General features: G+C 41.2%; 1 protein-coding gene across 3 annotated transcripts in view; it reads left to right on the forward strand.

Moving 5' to 3' along the window:
- Positions 1 to 16,798, forward strand: part of LOC120988466 (synuclein alpha interacting protein) — a 239,487-nt gene that overhangs the window by 189,119 nt on the left and 33,570 nt on the right. For all 3 annotated transcript variants that reach the window (XM_040415945.1, XM_040415947.1, XM_040415946.1), the window contains 2 exons: positions 6,316 to 6,429; positions 10,283 to 10,408. In XM_040415945.1, coding sequence (XP_040271879.1) covers positions 6,316 to 6,429; positions 10,283 to 10,408 — 240 coding nt within the window. The remainder of the gene's footprint in view (positions 1 to 6,315; positions 6,430 to 10,282; positions 10,409 to 16,798) is intronic.

A 16,798-nucleotide genomic window follows, 5' to 3' on the forward strand; every position in this document is an offset into this window, starting at 1 on the left:
ATTTGTTAGAGATGAGCAAAGTTTTGAAAAATTCGAATTTGGCAGCTTCGCCGAAGTTACACAAGAAATTTGATTTGTTCCGAATGAATTTGTCCCGAATCTCAATAAATCAGGTATACCCAGGCCAATCAGCCAAATCATATTCTTCCCGTTTAGTGAATATTTATTGTGAAGGTTTTGAAGTTATACTGCAGGGAGAGTGCAGAGAGGTTGCAGGAAGAGCGTAGGAGACTGTCGAACTACAGACTCTGCTACAATTTATTGCTGTGTACATAACTGTGCAGTGCAGCAATATTCAGTTAGTGGCCCCATAACAGAGTGGGAAGGATGGCAGCAGCAATGACATTAACAGTAACAATAGTGGCCCCATGACAGAGTGGGGAGGGTGGCAGCGCGAAACTGTCCTTAGTACATGAGCGGTTGCTGCGTTTCTCCCTATGCTCTGCTCACAGGACAATGTCGGAGACCGGCCGGGATGAGGGTTTTATAGGGCTGTGACTTCACAGGAGATGGCTACCTGCGGACTGGCTGTCTGTACGGCATTATGGGATCTCGTGTTCCCAGGCTTCTTACTTTCACTTTGTAACACGTGCAGCTGCCATTTTAGAAAAAAATGGTTTGTTACAACAAAAAGTGCAAGGAATTTTGGATTTGTTAAGTTTTCATAAATGTCGGACCAAATTCCATTTTAAATGCTTCACATCGCTCAACACTAGAATTTGTGCCTGTTTTAACCTTATTAAGCCCTGTCCTCCTTATGCATTTGATTTTGAAATTGCCCACAATTTTTCAGGGAACAAAGGCCAATTAGAGCCATGGTAATGCAGACAAAAAGCTGTAAAAAAGCAATATCCAAGATAAAAAGCAGCTAATGTACACAGTGGGAAGTGGGCACTGCAGATGCAGCACCACTCAGGGTCCTTCTCATCTATGGGATGAACTAGTTTTGATTATAGGTACATTTGCCCTATAGGTGGCAATCCCTATAAAAGTTTATGTCTGAACTGTGATACCCACCTGATTTATTGTTTTTTAGAGCTGAAGTATTATGAATTTATTAACTAACTGTATGTATTTGTATGACCAATTCACTAATAAGATCACCGACACAATCACAAAAGCCAGTACCGCCCACCAGCTCAATAACAACTGACAAGGGTAAGGTGTGTATTGTGACTGTGCTAACTATCAATGTCCAAAATCCAACTAGTAGGCCTGACTGGTGCTCCCTATTCTACTGTGTGTAGTAACCACAGGTATATGTAGAGTTCTTAGTAATACGCACAGGATGTTTCCCATAAACAAGACAATCAGGCACCTACCAGGATTAAAGGGGTTATGCAACCCCTTTAATGACCCCCCTAATGCCCAGGCATCTCAAAATAGGTTATACTTACGCCGGCACCCACATCGCTTTTGATCCCCGCACTGCCGTCGCTGCATCGCCTAGTTGCACTGATCAAAACATCCAGCGTTGTGGGACGGGGGTTTTAGCCAGTAACAGGCCGCAATGGGGATGAGCCTCCTAGCGTCACCCAAAATGCTAGGGAGGCCTGCTAATGGCTGCTCCATCCCCACTCCCCGCTGCTAGATTTTTTGATCCGTGCGACAGATGCATCGGCGACCGTGTGGGAATCAACACATCACAAGTTTTCATTGTCTCCTATAGTCACAGCCAAAGATCCAACAAGCTAGTTGTCCATCTTATGCGTACTCTGTGTGGTTAACTCAATAGAAAAAATTTGACAGCTGCAGACTTTCCCACTGCATAATATGTGATACCAATTACCCCACCAACGGATTCTAGGTACCCACCATATGGCTGCAGTTTGGAAAAAGACTAATTTGTCTATAAACTTTTTTACAGATAGCTCACTTGGGATGTACACCTTACGTAACCGGCAGAGACTAGATTTTGTAAGATATTCTCTTGTTCTCTTGTTACTATGCCAAACACCCAACTGGTCCAAGTCTAATTATGATCCAAAATGTACCAATCAAGTAGGAGGCCAAAGGATTGTCAAGTGGCCTAATACTACTGGGAATTTTTGTTTGTACATTTGTCAGATGAGAATCTTTTAAAATAGTCACTCTGCACGGCAGGAGAGACATTCCATGTGTCATTCACAATTAAAATTTTCCACCATTGCAGAATTTAGCCCATTTTATCAATGTTTTTGAAGAAATACACGAGATGTTATTTTGGTGGTTGGGAGCAAACTAAATCTGTAGTCAGCAAAAGAGAAGACTTATTTCATATATAAAAGCCCAACCAAATTCTGCTTATTAAAGTGGACTTTAACCTAAGGCAATCTACACTATAGCAAATATATTTTTTTAAATAAGAAATGCCACTTTGCAATTAGTATTTATTAAAAATCTCTCACTGCTTTGTGTCTAAAGCTTCTATGAAGACCTGTGTCTCCATGGTAACAGACTACTAGCAAACCTTTTGTAGTCTGATTCTGCAGTCGTAGTTCTTCCATCTGTCCCCTACTTCTTGCTAATGAGCATTTGCTTAGTTAGGAAGAATTGGGGTGCAGACAGAAGAGACTATACCTACCATATTAGACCACACAAGGCTTACTTGTAAATTTATAGGTCTGTGTAGAAACTGTAGACACAGACCAATAGCATATTGGATGGGTGGCTATTTGGTTGCTGAGTTGTACATAGCCTTAAAGTTCTTGAAAAATAAGAAAATAATGTATATTCACCAGTTAAATCCTCCTGCCATTCAAGCATTACCATTTCCAAACTCACCTCTAGTCTGTGATTGTTGACTGCAGCAGTGTTGTACCGTACACCTCACGCAACCTCAGCAGCCATTCAGTCACGTAAATACAGACTACAAGTGAAGAATGGCAGGAGGACTTGACAGGTGAGTATGCATTTTTTATTATTTTATAACATCCCCCTTTGGGTTGATTTTTCGAAAACTTGGAAAATCACTTAAAAGTAGCACTGAAGGAACGACCCGTACACCGTGTCAAGTCCTGAAGGGGCCGTACATGACTTCTGTGTTTGGTATTCTTTAAATCCCTTATAACGAGCACTCAAGAAACGACCTATAGACTGTGTCATGCTTATTGCAAGTCATGAAGGGACGATGCATGACTTCTGTGTTTGGTATTTTTTTAATCCCTGGGTCATGCACCATGCCCTCAGACCATGCACTAGGTATAAAAGTATATCATTTTACCTTCATATGCTCTTTTTAAGAAACAAATTCTTAGGTATATAGGTATATACAGTCATGTGAAAAAATTAGGACACCCTTTGAAAGCATGTGGTTTTTTGTAACATTTTTAATAAATGGTTATTTCATCTCCGTTTCAACAATACAGAGAGATTAAAGTAATCCAACTAAACAAAGAAAACTGAAGAAAAGTCTTTTCAAGATCTTCTGTAAATGTCATTCTACAAAAATGCCTATTCTAACTGAGGAAAAAGATAGGACACCCTCACATGTATTCCCTCTTAAATTGGCTCAGATCTCACACAGGTATATCACACCAGGTGCACATAATTAGTAGATCGTTACTCTGCATGTTGAATGAGGCTTGCCCTATTTAAACCTCAGACATTTAGTTTGGTGTGCTCCTGACTGTTGAAGTGAGAGTGAGCACCATGGTGAGAGCAAAAGAGCTGTCAGAGGACTTCAGAAAAAAGATTGTAGCAGCCTATGAGTCTGGGAAGGGATTTAAAAAGATCTCAAAAGATTTTGAAATCAGCCATTCCACTGTCCGGAAGATAGTCTACAAGTAGAGGGCTTTCAAAACAACTGCCAACATGCCCAGGACTGGTCGCCCCAGCAAGTTCACCCCAAGAGCAGACCGCAAGATGCTAAAAGAGGTATCCAAAAACCCTAAAGTGTCATCTCGAGAACTACAGCAGGCTCTGGCTACTGTTGATGTAGAAGTACATGCCTCTACAATCAGAAAGAGACTGTACAAGTTTAACTTGCATGGGAGGTGTGCAAGGAGGAAACCTTTGCTTTCCAAGAGAAACATCGAGGCCAGACTGACATTTGCCAGCGATAAAGTTGACAAAGACCAGGACTTCTGGAATAATGTTCTTTGGACAGATGAGTCCAAAATTGAATTATTTGGACACAACAGCAGAGGACATGTTTGGCGTAAACCAAACACAGCATTCCAAGAAAATAACCTCATACCAACTGTGAAGCATGGAGGTGGAAGTGTCATGGTTTGGGGCTGCTTTGCTGCAGCAGGACCTGGTCAGCTCACCATCATAGAATCCACGATGAATTCTACTGTGTATCAGAAGGTGCTTGAAGAACATGTGAGACCATCAGTTAGAAAATTAAAGCTGAAGCGGAACTGGACCATGCAACATGACAATGACCCAAAACATACTAGTAAATCAACCAAAGATTGGCTGAAAAAGAAGAAATGGAGAGTCCTGGAATGGCCAAGTCAAAGTCCAGATTTGAATCCCATTGAGATGCTGTGGGGTGACTTGAAAAGGGCTGTACGTGCAAGAAACCCCTCAAACATCTCACAGCTGAAAAAGTTCTGCATTGAGGAGTGGGGTAAAATTTCCTCAGACCGATGTCGAAGACTGGTAGATGGCTACAAGAACCGTCTCACTGCAGTTATTTCAGCCAAAGGAGGTAACACTCGCTATTAGGGGCAAGGGTGTCCTATCTTTTTCCTCAGTTAGAATAGGCATTTTTGTAGAATGACATTTACAGAAGATCTTGAAAAGACTTTTCTTCAGTTTTCTTTGTTTAGTCGGATTACTTTAATCTCTCTGTATTGTTGAAACGGAGATGAAATAACCATTTATTAAAAATGTTACAAAAAACCACATGCTTTCAAAGGGTGTCCTAATTTTTTCACAAGACTGTATATACAGTACTATATTTTTTCCTCTACGCTATTTCCTTTTGCTAGTATGACAGGATCATATTTTTACTTTTCCCATTTGACATGTGACTGAAATAGGGCAACAGCTGCACACTCCACACTCGTGGTGCAAGTCCGAACAGTTGTAGTTTATTAACAGTGGGTAACTTTATTATGGTGTGATTCCTGGCGAAACTGATAATGAAGAGAAGACACAAAAATTTGTTGTAGATCAACATAAATCTAGATGACTGACACAAGACCAGTTTTGAAAAAAACATGATTTTGGGATATACTTTATGAGGAGTTGTTTATGCTATATATAGCCTATACAGTATATAGCATAGCTGGCTGAGGGTTTTGCTAGCATGACATCATAATTATTTGTTTCACAGGAAATTGGTACCCTTTACAAAATCTACTGAAAGTTAAAGGGGTTGTACCTTGAAAAATATTCTACAGTTTTCAAACCAGTACCAGGATCTGAATACTTTTGTAATTGCATGTAATTACCAATTTTGTGTAGCCACTGAATTATTCAATAAAGATATCTGTATATCTCAATTTCATCCTTTAGCTGCCTCCTGAGCTGTGACAGGGAGAGATTTTTAGCAGAAAAGACACACCCCCTTAGCTGCAGCAGAGAAGACACGTCCCCCGAGCTGTGATAGGGAGTGCATGGACACGCCCCCTTAGCTGCAGCAGAGAAGACACTTCCCTTGAGCTGTGATAGGGAGTACATGGACACGCCCCCTTAGCTGCAGCAGAGAAGACACTTCCCTTGAGCTGTGATAGGGAGAGCATGGACACGCCCCCCGAGCTGTGATAGGGAGAGCATGGACACGCCCCCTTAGCTGCAGCAGAGAAGACACTTCCCTTGAGCTGTGATAGGGAGAGCATGGACACGCCCCCTTAGCTGCAGCAGAGAAGACACTTCCCTTGAGCTGTGATAGGGAGAGCATGGACACGCCCCCTTAGCTGCAGCAGAGAAGACACTTCCCTTGAGCTGTGATAGGGAGAGCATGGACACGCCCCCTTAGCTGCAGCAGAGAAGACACTTCCCTTGAGCTGCCATCTTGATATAAATCTAGCAGAGCAATGAATGGGGAGATCTCTGGATCCATGTGAGATACAGGGCTGGTTCTAGCTTTGTTAGAAAGAGATTGTCATGTACTACATGATTTCTGATTTACACTTTTTTACATTAATCATGGTATCCCCTTTAAGAGTGGACACATCTGCAGATCATGACATGATTCCTTGATACTCTGTTGGTAGTTGTTTATATTGTATGCCGCATATATGTCATGGGAATTGCAGCCTGTTGAGGGTTTTGCTATTATGTCGTTACAATGTATTGCTTTAGTATTCTGAGAAACATCTGTGCATAATGGCATTTAGTGATATTTCAAAATTTAATAGCATTTTATTTTTCTTTATTCAGATGGGTCAGCTGGAGTGTGTTCGGTGGATGGTTAGTGAAACTGAAGCCATTGCTGAGCTAAGTTGTTCGAAGGATCATCCTAGCCTTATCCATTATGCAGCCAGCTATGGTCAGGTATGTTAATGTAATATGAAAGTCATTTGTATACAACATATCATATTATTATTCTGCTTTCTGAAATCTGTTACCGCCACCTTAAAACTTGAAAGGTAAATCTAGAGATTACACATACAGGATTATCTCAGGTTAAAGATGAAAGTGCAGCATCTGAAGTTTTCTCCCGAAGGTTCATTTTAATGTAGCATGATTGTAGAGTCTAATGATCTTCCTGAAAGGCGGTTGTCCAGGATTTTGATATTGATGGCCTATATTTTCTGGCGGGGGTGGTAACTAGTGATGAGCGAAGTGAGTTTCGGATAGGAAACCACTTTCAAACTTGAAACCGAACTTTGAAATCGGCTTCGGTTCCGACTGGTACCTTGGAACCGAAGCCAAGTTCGGTTTCAAGTTTTAAAGTAGTTTTCCATCTGAAGCTCGCGCGGCTTCTCGAATAACTAACTTCGGCTCATCGGAGCCCATTTTAATACTAATACTGTATGGAGACGGATCTCCATACAGTATTAATATGAAGTTTTGAACAAAGCGACTTCAGATGTAGCATCCAAAGCTCGATTTGCTCATCACTGGTGGTAACTGCAGCATTGTTCCCATTCACTTCAATGTGAGGAGCACTGCAGTTACCAGGACCATCCACTGCATAATGGATGGAGCTGTATAGTTCCTGTGCAAAATTCCGGCACCAGAGCTACAAGTGAACAGTGATGGCCAGTTGGCAGTGTTCGCCGACGAACTCATACGATCTGCCCTCTTTATTCCCAAGTCCGGCGATGCAGAGGACTTACCTCTGCATCGCCGGACTTGGGAATAAAGATGGCAAATCGCATGTGTTCGTCGGCGAACACTGCGAACTGGCCATCACTGCAAGTGAACAGCTGATCTGAAGTGGGTGTAAGGTGGCGGACCGCTGTCGTTCTGATATTGATGGCCTATCTGTTTAAAAATTGTGGCCAATTATGTACAGCGTCAGAAAAACATGGCAGCTTCTTCTTAACGCAGTGCTGCATCTGTCCACAGGTTGTACATAGCATCACAGCTCACCCCAAATGATTTTAATGGCATTCACAGGCATTATTGTACTGTTTTTGGTGGAAAGAAACTTGCAAGAGATAAGGCTACTTTCACACTGGCGATAGCCTTTTCCGGCAGGCTGTTCCCCCTACCGCAGGTCCACCGTGCCGCCAGATGTCCACTCTGGCCCCATTCACTAACAAGCGGAGAGGCGTCCGGACAAAAACCGCAGCGTGTTGTAGTTTTTGTCCGGTCGCCTCTCGGCACGTTTGCCGTGCTGCGGCCGGATCTCCGGCCTGCCCGCATTATAGTGGACTTTCGGCAGCATGGTGGACTTGCGGTAGCCGGAAAAGGCTACCTACCGCAAGTGTGAAAGTAGCCTAAGTTGTTGTGCTTCATTTGTAGTTCATTCATCACAATGAGCTAATCAATAAGATATACTGTATACTGGCCTAAGCAAACCACAAGTACATCATATTCATTCTCCAAATGCATCCTTATGACTGTAAAAGACAGACTGCGTCAGAAATCTTACATAGAACTGATACGTTCCCAGATCTCTACTAGTTACTGAAGCAGAAAGCAGTATTGTCCACGAGAAGGTACTTGGTGCAGAAAACACAGTTCGAGTGCATCTGTTAGCTTCGTTCACATCAGCGTTCAGCCTTTCCGTTCTCCTACTCCGTTATAGGGGCAGGAAAAACGGAAAGGACGGATTCGGCACATAACTGAGCCGAACGGAGCCTAAGGACCCCATAGACCCCCATAGACTATAATGGGGTCCGTTAGGTTTCCGCCCAGAGGAAGATTTTTGATGCGCAGATAAAAATCCTGCATGCACTACTTTTGTCTCTGCTCCAAAATCATCTTCTGAGCGTAAACCTAACGGACCCCATTATAGTCTATGGGGGTCTATGGGGTCCATAGGCTCCGTTTGGCTCAGTTATGTGCCGAATCCGTCCTTTCCGTTTTTGAAGTGGTGAAAATGGTATAGGAACGCAGTATGATGTGAAATATTTTGCTATACATTCCGTCAGTGCTTTGAATGTTACACACACTTCATATTCTCCTGGCGAGACTGAATAATGACGCTAATAGCTGCTGGACTGGATTAGTCTGAATGAATAATGGAATTCCTCCTCTGTGCATAGTCACAGCCTTGAATGCCCAACAGTGACGTCTTAAATATCTTGCTGTCATTAACTAAGTGATATATACTTAGTTTAAAGGGCAAGTTTTAATTGACTTCGCAGACTTCAAATTCCTCAGCTACCGGGGCATCAGAAGGTAGGGGCAATTATTTAGACGTTGCAGGATTTATTTTAGCGCTTTTTAATCAATTGATCTTCATGATCTCACATAAATATCCTTAGCTATCTGCCTCAATGCTGTATATATTATTTAAACTCCCTTTATGAAATGGCAGAGCTAGTCCTTTGTTTCATTTTAAATGATACAAGGGCCCATTGGACCTGGGGGTCCCAAATTGACCTGGGTAAACATACTGTACACTTGCCAGGAAGACGTTGGGATAGACAGGGGCACACTGTAACTGTAGATCCAGAGCCGCTTTATAATGCCTGATTTTTGTATGCACTCTTAATTTACCATTTACAGTACTAGAGTCTCTGCTATCTCTGCAGCTGCTGCACTCTCTGCACATTGATTGACAGGACCAGACAGTAACAACTGCCTGGAAAGCAGAGCCTGTAGGTGTAACAGTCACGCCTCCATTGCTCCTAGAGGATCATTTGCATATATTAAAACATCATTTTTCTCAGTAATATGGACACATATGAACATGGGACCAACACAGATGTCTTCAGCTGCCAAGCGCACATGTAACAGGTCAGCCAGTGTCATAGGTACAAATCTGCTGACAGATGCCCTTCAAACATATCTTTTTTTAATCCACTCTTGTGTTTTACTTAAAATGACCCTCCAATTCAAGAAAGTAAGTTCACATGAACAAACAGAGCACTTACCTGGTGACCGCCTTTCCATCATTTCAGCTGCAGATCTGCCATCAGGTAGTCTTAGAAGCAGGGCGGCCATATTGGAATGCAGTAGAGGAGCCCGAGAACTGGTGGATCTACAGCTCAAAAGATGAAAAGCATGGCATCATGTAAACAGGGGCGGATTGGCCATAGATCTCACAGGGAAATTTCCTGGTGGGCCGATGCCCAGGGGGCCGGCCAGTGGAAGTTTTGGGGATGTATTTTGTGCTGCTGGCAGTATTTTGTGATGGACTGTGGTATTTGGCTCTGTTGGGGTGGTATAATATGCAGCAATATGGTATTGCTGGCCCTGCCTTCAATCAATTTGGACCTGACTACAAAAGGGGGCCACTTTTAGTATTTTTTCCAGGGCCACTTTAAGTTCCCAGCATGTAAATGTTCTATTCATTCACCAGTTAATGTGATATTTTTTTTCTTGAACCAGAGGATCACTTTAAAAACTACACCAAAAACGGTATGAATAAAGGCTGAAGCCGAGAACAATGTAGAATATGAAGTGCAGTGAGACTGACCTTGCAGCTGACACCCGAGGCGTAAGGCCATCATTCTCACATGACAAAAGCCTGTTTCTGTTGCGAGAGCTCAGCAATGTATGACATTGTCTGCAGAAGCCATTCCAACTTTACTGCAGTGTGATGCATCTACCAGAGGGGATATGAAATGCAGAATATTTAATGGCTAACGGTTGTTAAGTGGCTTCATAAAACATTCGCTCGTTCCTTCTGCCAATATACCTAGGTTTTAGTAACCTCTTTTTCATAGCATTGCTCTTGAAATGGGTTCTATTAACTGAGAATCGCTTTTCATAAATTCTTACATAGGAAAAAATACTTCTGTGGCTTCTTCAATTCATGCAAGAGCAAGGGATTTCCTTGGATGAAACGGACAAATATGGGAACAGCGCAGTTAATATAGCATCTCAGAATGGATATCTGGGCTGTGTGCAGGTAAGAAGTGTCACAATATGGCTGTTACTAAAATATAACTTTTTACCGTTTAAAGCTTTGTCCTGTGACTTTGATCCGTGTGTAAATGATGAAATATTCAGTATGCGGTATTGTGTCATTGTAAGGGTACGGCCGCACGGTCAAGTTTCCTGATGTAGTTTTGGAAGGTAAAATCAGAAGTAGATCATAAAAGGAGAGAAAGTGTCACGACCATGGTAATGGCCGTGACTCCTGAACCGCATGCAGTTGCCTGTGGTCTGGGGTTGTTGTCAATCACAGGTGAGGGCTGAAGTATGTTGCCTCACCTGTGGTTGCCACTGGCAACATTAAGTATGTGGCAGTAGAGCAGTTGCAGCTGGTTGCTAGGCTGCTCGCTGTCATTGCATGCGGTTGCACCTGGCAACCTGTCTATTAGGTGTGCCTTGTGTTTGTTTGTTGTGCACAAGGTTTTTGTATGGGTGCACGTCCCCTTTAAGTGGCTGTCTTCCCTGACATGGTGTAGGAAGGGTTAACTCCCTTCTTTGTGTGAACACTGGGTGTGTGTGGGTGTGGCTACATGGGCTATTTAGCCTCAGTTAAGATCAGAAGTCTGAGGGGTACTCCAGCCTTGTTTGTAAGCTGGAGTTATCCTCCTGATCTTTTACCATCTGCCAGTGAGGGCCACCCTTGTGGTCATAAATGTTTATATGTGATGTTAAGTTGATGTTGTTTTCCTTTCATGTTTAATGCAGCTATGGATCTGGGTTCCTGTGTGTGTATGTGTGTTTGCTGTGTCCATTTATTTATAGTGTGGACATCAGCTGTTAGCACGGGATCCAGTCAGCAAGGCTGTGGCAGGTAGGTGTGAACTAGTGTAGTTCTCCTGCCATATCCATAGGCTGTTCTTATTCCTATCTCCTTGCAGCTTGGCCACTTTAGACTCCTGTTTCTCCGCATCCAGGAGGAACGGGCTGTCTACCCAGCTCCTAGCTCAGGGATCTGCGGAGGGTTAGTAGGGATCCGCAGTTCCGGAGCATGAGCCCTCCTACCATCAAGGTCATGCAGCTAGGAGTCAGGGTCAGATTAGGGATGCGATAGGAGGTGACCTGCTCCCTAATTCTGTGCTCCTGGCCAAGTAGCGACCTACCATCTCCTGGCATCGCACGGCTGAGGGTTTCCCCCATCCTCAGCCATGACAGAAAGTCTAAAGGACAGATAAAACTTTTACAGTTTTTTTTAAATTGCTTCCTGGTTTTGGCTTCCAAGACTGTAATCAGGAAACCTGACCGTGTGGCCGTACCCTAAGGTTGTGACTACTTTGCACTTAATTAAATGATTTTTTTTGTATAGTCAAAACAAGTGAAGCATAAAGCTTTGGATTCTACTGTTCCTTCCTTTAGGCTCCATTGTTTCTTTATTGCTTGAATAGAAAGCAACGTATCTATAACGCCAAGTAACTAGACTTGACAAATTACTCCCAATGATAAGTGACGAAATGTACTGATCCCCTAGGGGACAAAGGGGTAAAACTTAACATTTAATGCTATATCTAAAAAAAGTGAAGCACTAACATAAAGCACCAGCCCAGAGGGCCTCCAAACAGACTAACATAAAGACAGCCCAATGGGGCCAGGACACACACACTGATAGGTAACACAGATGGGAAGCAAACAAAAAGGAACGTTCTCACCCATCAGATGCTGTAGGCGTAGATGGTGTAGTCACTTGAGTGAATGCAGCCTCCCATGCAATGGATTACATTGATGTGTTACCATACGGAGATGATTCCCACATAAAAAATCTCAGCAAAGGCAGGAGACGGGAGCATGAGATCCCTAATGAACCCTGGTGAAGGGGCAGGGACTAGATGATCCTACCTGCCTATACGTGGTACTTGCCCCGCAAGGAGCGTCCCCGTCCGGATACCTATCCCTAATAGCGAGCGGAATCCCTAGTACACCCTGGGTAATATTTTGGACTCTCGCAGGCATCACCCACTGGTGAGCCTGCGCTCAAGCTACTTGTGGTTTCCGATGGTCCTGGCTCCACTAGCCTGGCCCCTTCGATATTTGCTGGAACATTTGTATACCAGCTTTAACCACCGTGTGCTTGTTCTTATAATTTTCCCCTTTTCCCCACTTTTTGTTTTTCTGCAATGCAGGCTTCACCTTTAGCCTGGCATTGCCTTGGTACATCTCCCCTGATGATTTTGTCCTGAATCAAACGTGACACGTCAGGAGTCTACCTTTATAGGGTGTACTAGGGATTCCGCCCGCTATTAGGGATAGGTATCCGGACGGGGACGCTCCTTGTGGGGCAAGTACCTCGTATAGGCAGGTAGGGTCATCTAGTCCCTGCCCCTTCACCAGGGTTCATTAGGGATCTCATGCTCCCGTCTCCTGCCTTTGCTGAGGTTTTTTATGTGGGAATCATCTCCGTATGGTAACACATCAATGTAATCCATCGCATGGGAGGCTGCATTCACTCAAGTGACTACACCATCTACGCCTACAGCATCTGATGGGTGAGAACGTTCCTTTTTGTTTGCTTCCCATCTGTGTTACCTATTAGTGTGTGTGTGTCCTGGCCCCATTGGGCTGTCTTTATGTTAGTCTGTTTAGAGGCCCTCTGGGCTGGTGCTTTATGTTAGTGCTTCACTTTTTTAGATATAGCATTAAATGTTAAGTTTTACCCCTTTGTCCCCTAGGGGATCAGTACATTTAGAAAGGAAAAATGCACCTAAACAGCGAAAACTGGGCCTTAATACGATACAGTTCCAAATAGCACATCTTTATAAAATCAGAACATCTGTCATAGGTCAGTGTGCTAGAACATTTATTATACCATTCCTACTAGGTTAATGTACTAGAACTTTTTTAATAGGTTAATAATGTGGAACGTACTATATTTACAAGTTACAGTACACTAGAACATTATTGACAGGGATCTAGAACATCTTTACATTGTCAATGCACTATAACCTGCTTACGAATTTACAAAGTCATTATACTAGAGCATCTTTACAAAGTCATTAAACTAGAACATCTTTACAAAGTCATTCTACTAAAACATCTTTACAAAGTCATTCTACTAAAACATCTTTACAAAGTCATTCTACTAAAACATCTTTACAAAGTCATTTTACTAGAACATCTTTACAAAGTCATTTTACTAGAACATCTTTACAAAGTCATTAAACTAGAACATCTTTACAAAGTCATTAAACTAGAACATCTTTACAAAGTCATTATACTAGAACATCTTTACCAATTTATTATATTGTAACATCTTTAGAAGTCATTATACTAGAACCTCTTTATGAATTCACTATACTAGAACATCTTTAGAAGTCATTATACAAGAACCTCTTTTTGAATTTATTATACTAAAACCTCTTTAGAAGTTATTATACTGGAACATCTTTACAAAGTCATTTTAGTATATTATAGATGTTCCAGTATGATGACATCTTTACAATGTCATTATACAAGAACCTCTTTAGAAGTCATTATACTGGAGCATCTTCACAAAGTCATTATACTAGAACATCTTTACAAAGTCACTATACTAGAACATCTTTACAGAGTCATTAAACTAGAACTTCTTTGCAAAGTCATTAAACTAGAACATCTTTATAGCATCATTATACAAGAACATCTTTACAAATTCATTATACTGGAACATTTTTACAAAGTCTTTATGCTAGAACATATTTATGAAGTCATTATACTAGAACATCTTTAGAAGTCATTCTACTGGAACATCTTTATAAAATCATTGTACTAGAACACGCAATAGGAAATTAAAAATAGTAGCTCTACCAATTTGAAAAACAAAGGGTCGGTGCTCGTCCCACAACACACCCAATGTCACTAGAAAGTAGAAATACAGTATATATATATATATATATATATATATATATATAGATGGTTGGGGAGCACTAAGCTATCTGGTACTGAATGGATTGACAAATGGTCAGTTGTATAGAAACAATATATATATGTGACTTTATTCACAAATGGTATATTACATAAAACATACAGAATAGAGATATAGTATGTGGATATCCGGTGAATCCCACTGGTGGACTGCCGGGTGTAAACAAACTATCCACCTAATATACCTCTAAAAGGGATATCTCTCAAATGTGTTGAGATATATTACAATGCGCCCTCAGAACATATAAACAAACAATAGTTGATCAACTTAGAGATATAAAATATAAAATTGTTATAAAAATTAAATACAAAAAATTGCTGCATAATTGATTCCAATTGAGATGTAGTGTCTCTATGGTTCAATATGACGTTCCAATAGTAATATCGTGGTTAGCATGCAGAATTGCAATATACTGTATATTGCACAGTTTAGAGCATATTGGATGTCCATCAGATGTTTCTATAGTTCATTGTAGCCATTCAATGTCGATTGCGCAAATCTTATGTGTGGAACCGCAGTGTATATTGCAAAAGTATGGATGGCACGTTAAAAGTCTGTATGTTATTGTATTTATTAGTGTTGCTATATTGGTACACTAAATTAATTAGTCATTAATAGTTTTTCTTAATAATCATGTAGGAGCATTAGTTTTGAGCTGGACGGTTCTATTACAATATGTGTCAATCATGCTGCCATAGTATTCATTCACTTGTCAGTTGAAACTCCTATATTACAGTACGTTACCGATCTTGTAGAGGCAGCTTGTCTCACTGCAGCATGGCCGTGTAGCGCCGTTTGTGGCTCTGTGTGTCCGCTTAACGCTGGCGTCCCACGTGATTGGGATGGCATAGCGCTATTGGGCCATAAGAGCTGGGCTGCGCGTGTTAGGTAATGCGGTATCAATCGCTTGTACGTTGTTATAGAGGATTCAAAGAGAAAAGCACGATGTCTTGCCAAATTTAAAGATGCAATTTCATTGGAACAATTTTCATTTCACTGCTATCCACAGACGCGTTTCGGAGCTAAGTGCTCCTTCCTCAGTGGTCAGCAGTGAATGGTTGGATGAGGCTTTTTAAAGGGTAATCGATCTTTAGAAGGAGGTAACCTTTAAAGGACAGGTGGCCTTAAAAAGGTGGACTGGATTAGTCAGATTGCATAGGTGTATCATAATAGCGTCTCTTATTTTATCATAGGATCCATATCAACAAACATCCCACAAATAACATACACCCAATCAAAGAATTTAGGCATAAAAGTAGCACCTACAATTAAAAACAAGGTAAATGGAACCACATCAAATTGGTTAACATTAAAGGGCTTTTATAGATGCGGCAGATGACTGAATTGTAAAACCACCACCTTCCCAAAGAAAACTACCAAAAAACAATCAACACAAAATTAATTCCGTTTTGAAATAAAAGATAGTCTTACTTGCGATTCAATGGATGTAATCTATTTATTAGAGTGTCCTTGCCATAAACAATATGTCGGCAGAACGAAAAAACCCCTTAAAAGAAGAATAGCCAAACATATTGCTAATATTAAGAAGGGTTTTGAATTGCATTCCGTCTCTAAGCATTTTAAAGATTACCACAACAGTGATCCTTCTACACTGAAATACACAGCTCTTGAAAAAATTAGAAGACCATTGAGAGGGGGAATCATATCACCAACATGTCAAGAATGGAATAAAAAATAATTTTAGATTTTAATACCTTGATCCCGCAGGCCTGAATGCAGAAATTGAATTATTTGGGTTCATGTAGACCTGGGACGGGTGCCAATCCGGGATGGGACATCGAGGTCCGGCTGTCTACCAGCACCTCAATCTCCCCTCCTTTCTGGCCCCCATCTTCTCCAATATCTGACCTCCGTCTGAAAAAGAATAGTGGAATAAAAATACTTAACAAACACATAATAATACCAAACTGGAAAAAACATAATTACCATATAAATAGGTCCATCCCCCCACCATACATGGTTGTGGAAGGGAGTTATGACAAGAAACGCACAGCAAACACATAAAAAACGCTCCTGCGTTTTTAGATCAATTACTCCTCTTTATTATAGTTCCCCTCCACAGTCATACAATTCCTTTGCATCCTTTTCATTTTTATCATATTATTTTTATATCAAAGTTTTTTTATATAATATATAGCCCCTAAATTTATAGGGCACGTATTGCATGTAATCTATATATATACATACTGATAATGCCAATTAAAACGCATCATTAACGCAGCATGCATGCTGATGCGGTTTTAGATAAGTATCTTCCACTTTTGCTTAAATATATATATAGTTTACATATATGGTTATTAGACAATTTTCTTTTTTTTGGGGTGTTTTTTTTATATTATGTGGATAAAATCATAAGTAAGATTGTATTGTTGTCGTGGATGGTCTGCATTGGACATATAAGAGGCAGTATTATGATACACCTATGCAAGCTGACTAATCCAGTCCACCTTT

The sequence above is a fragment of the Bufo bufo genome, chromosome 2 (assembly GCF_905171765.1).
Source record: "Bufo bufo chromosome 2, aBufBuf1.1, whole genome shotgun sequence".
Classification (NCBI taxonomy): Eukaryota; Metazoa; Chordata; class Amphibia; order Anura; family Bufonidae; genus Bufo; species Bufo bufo.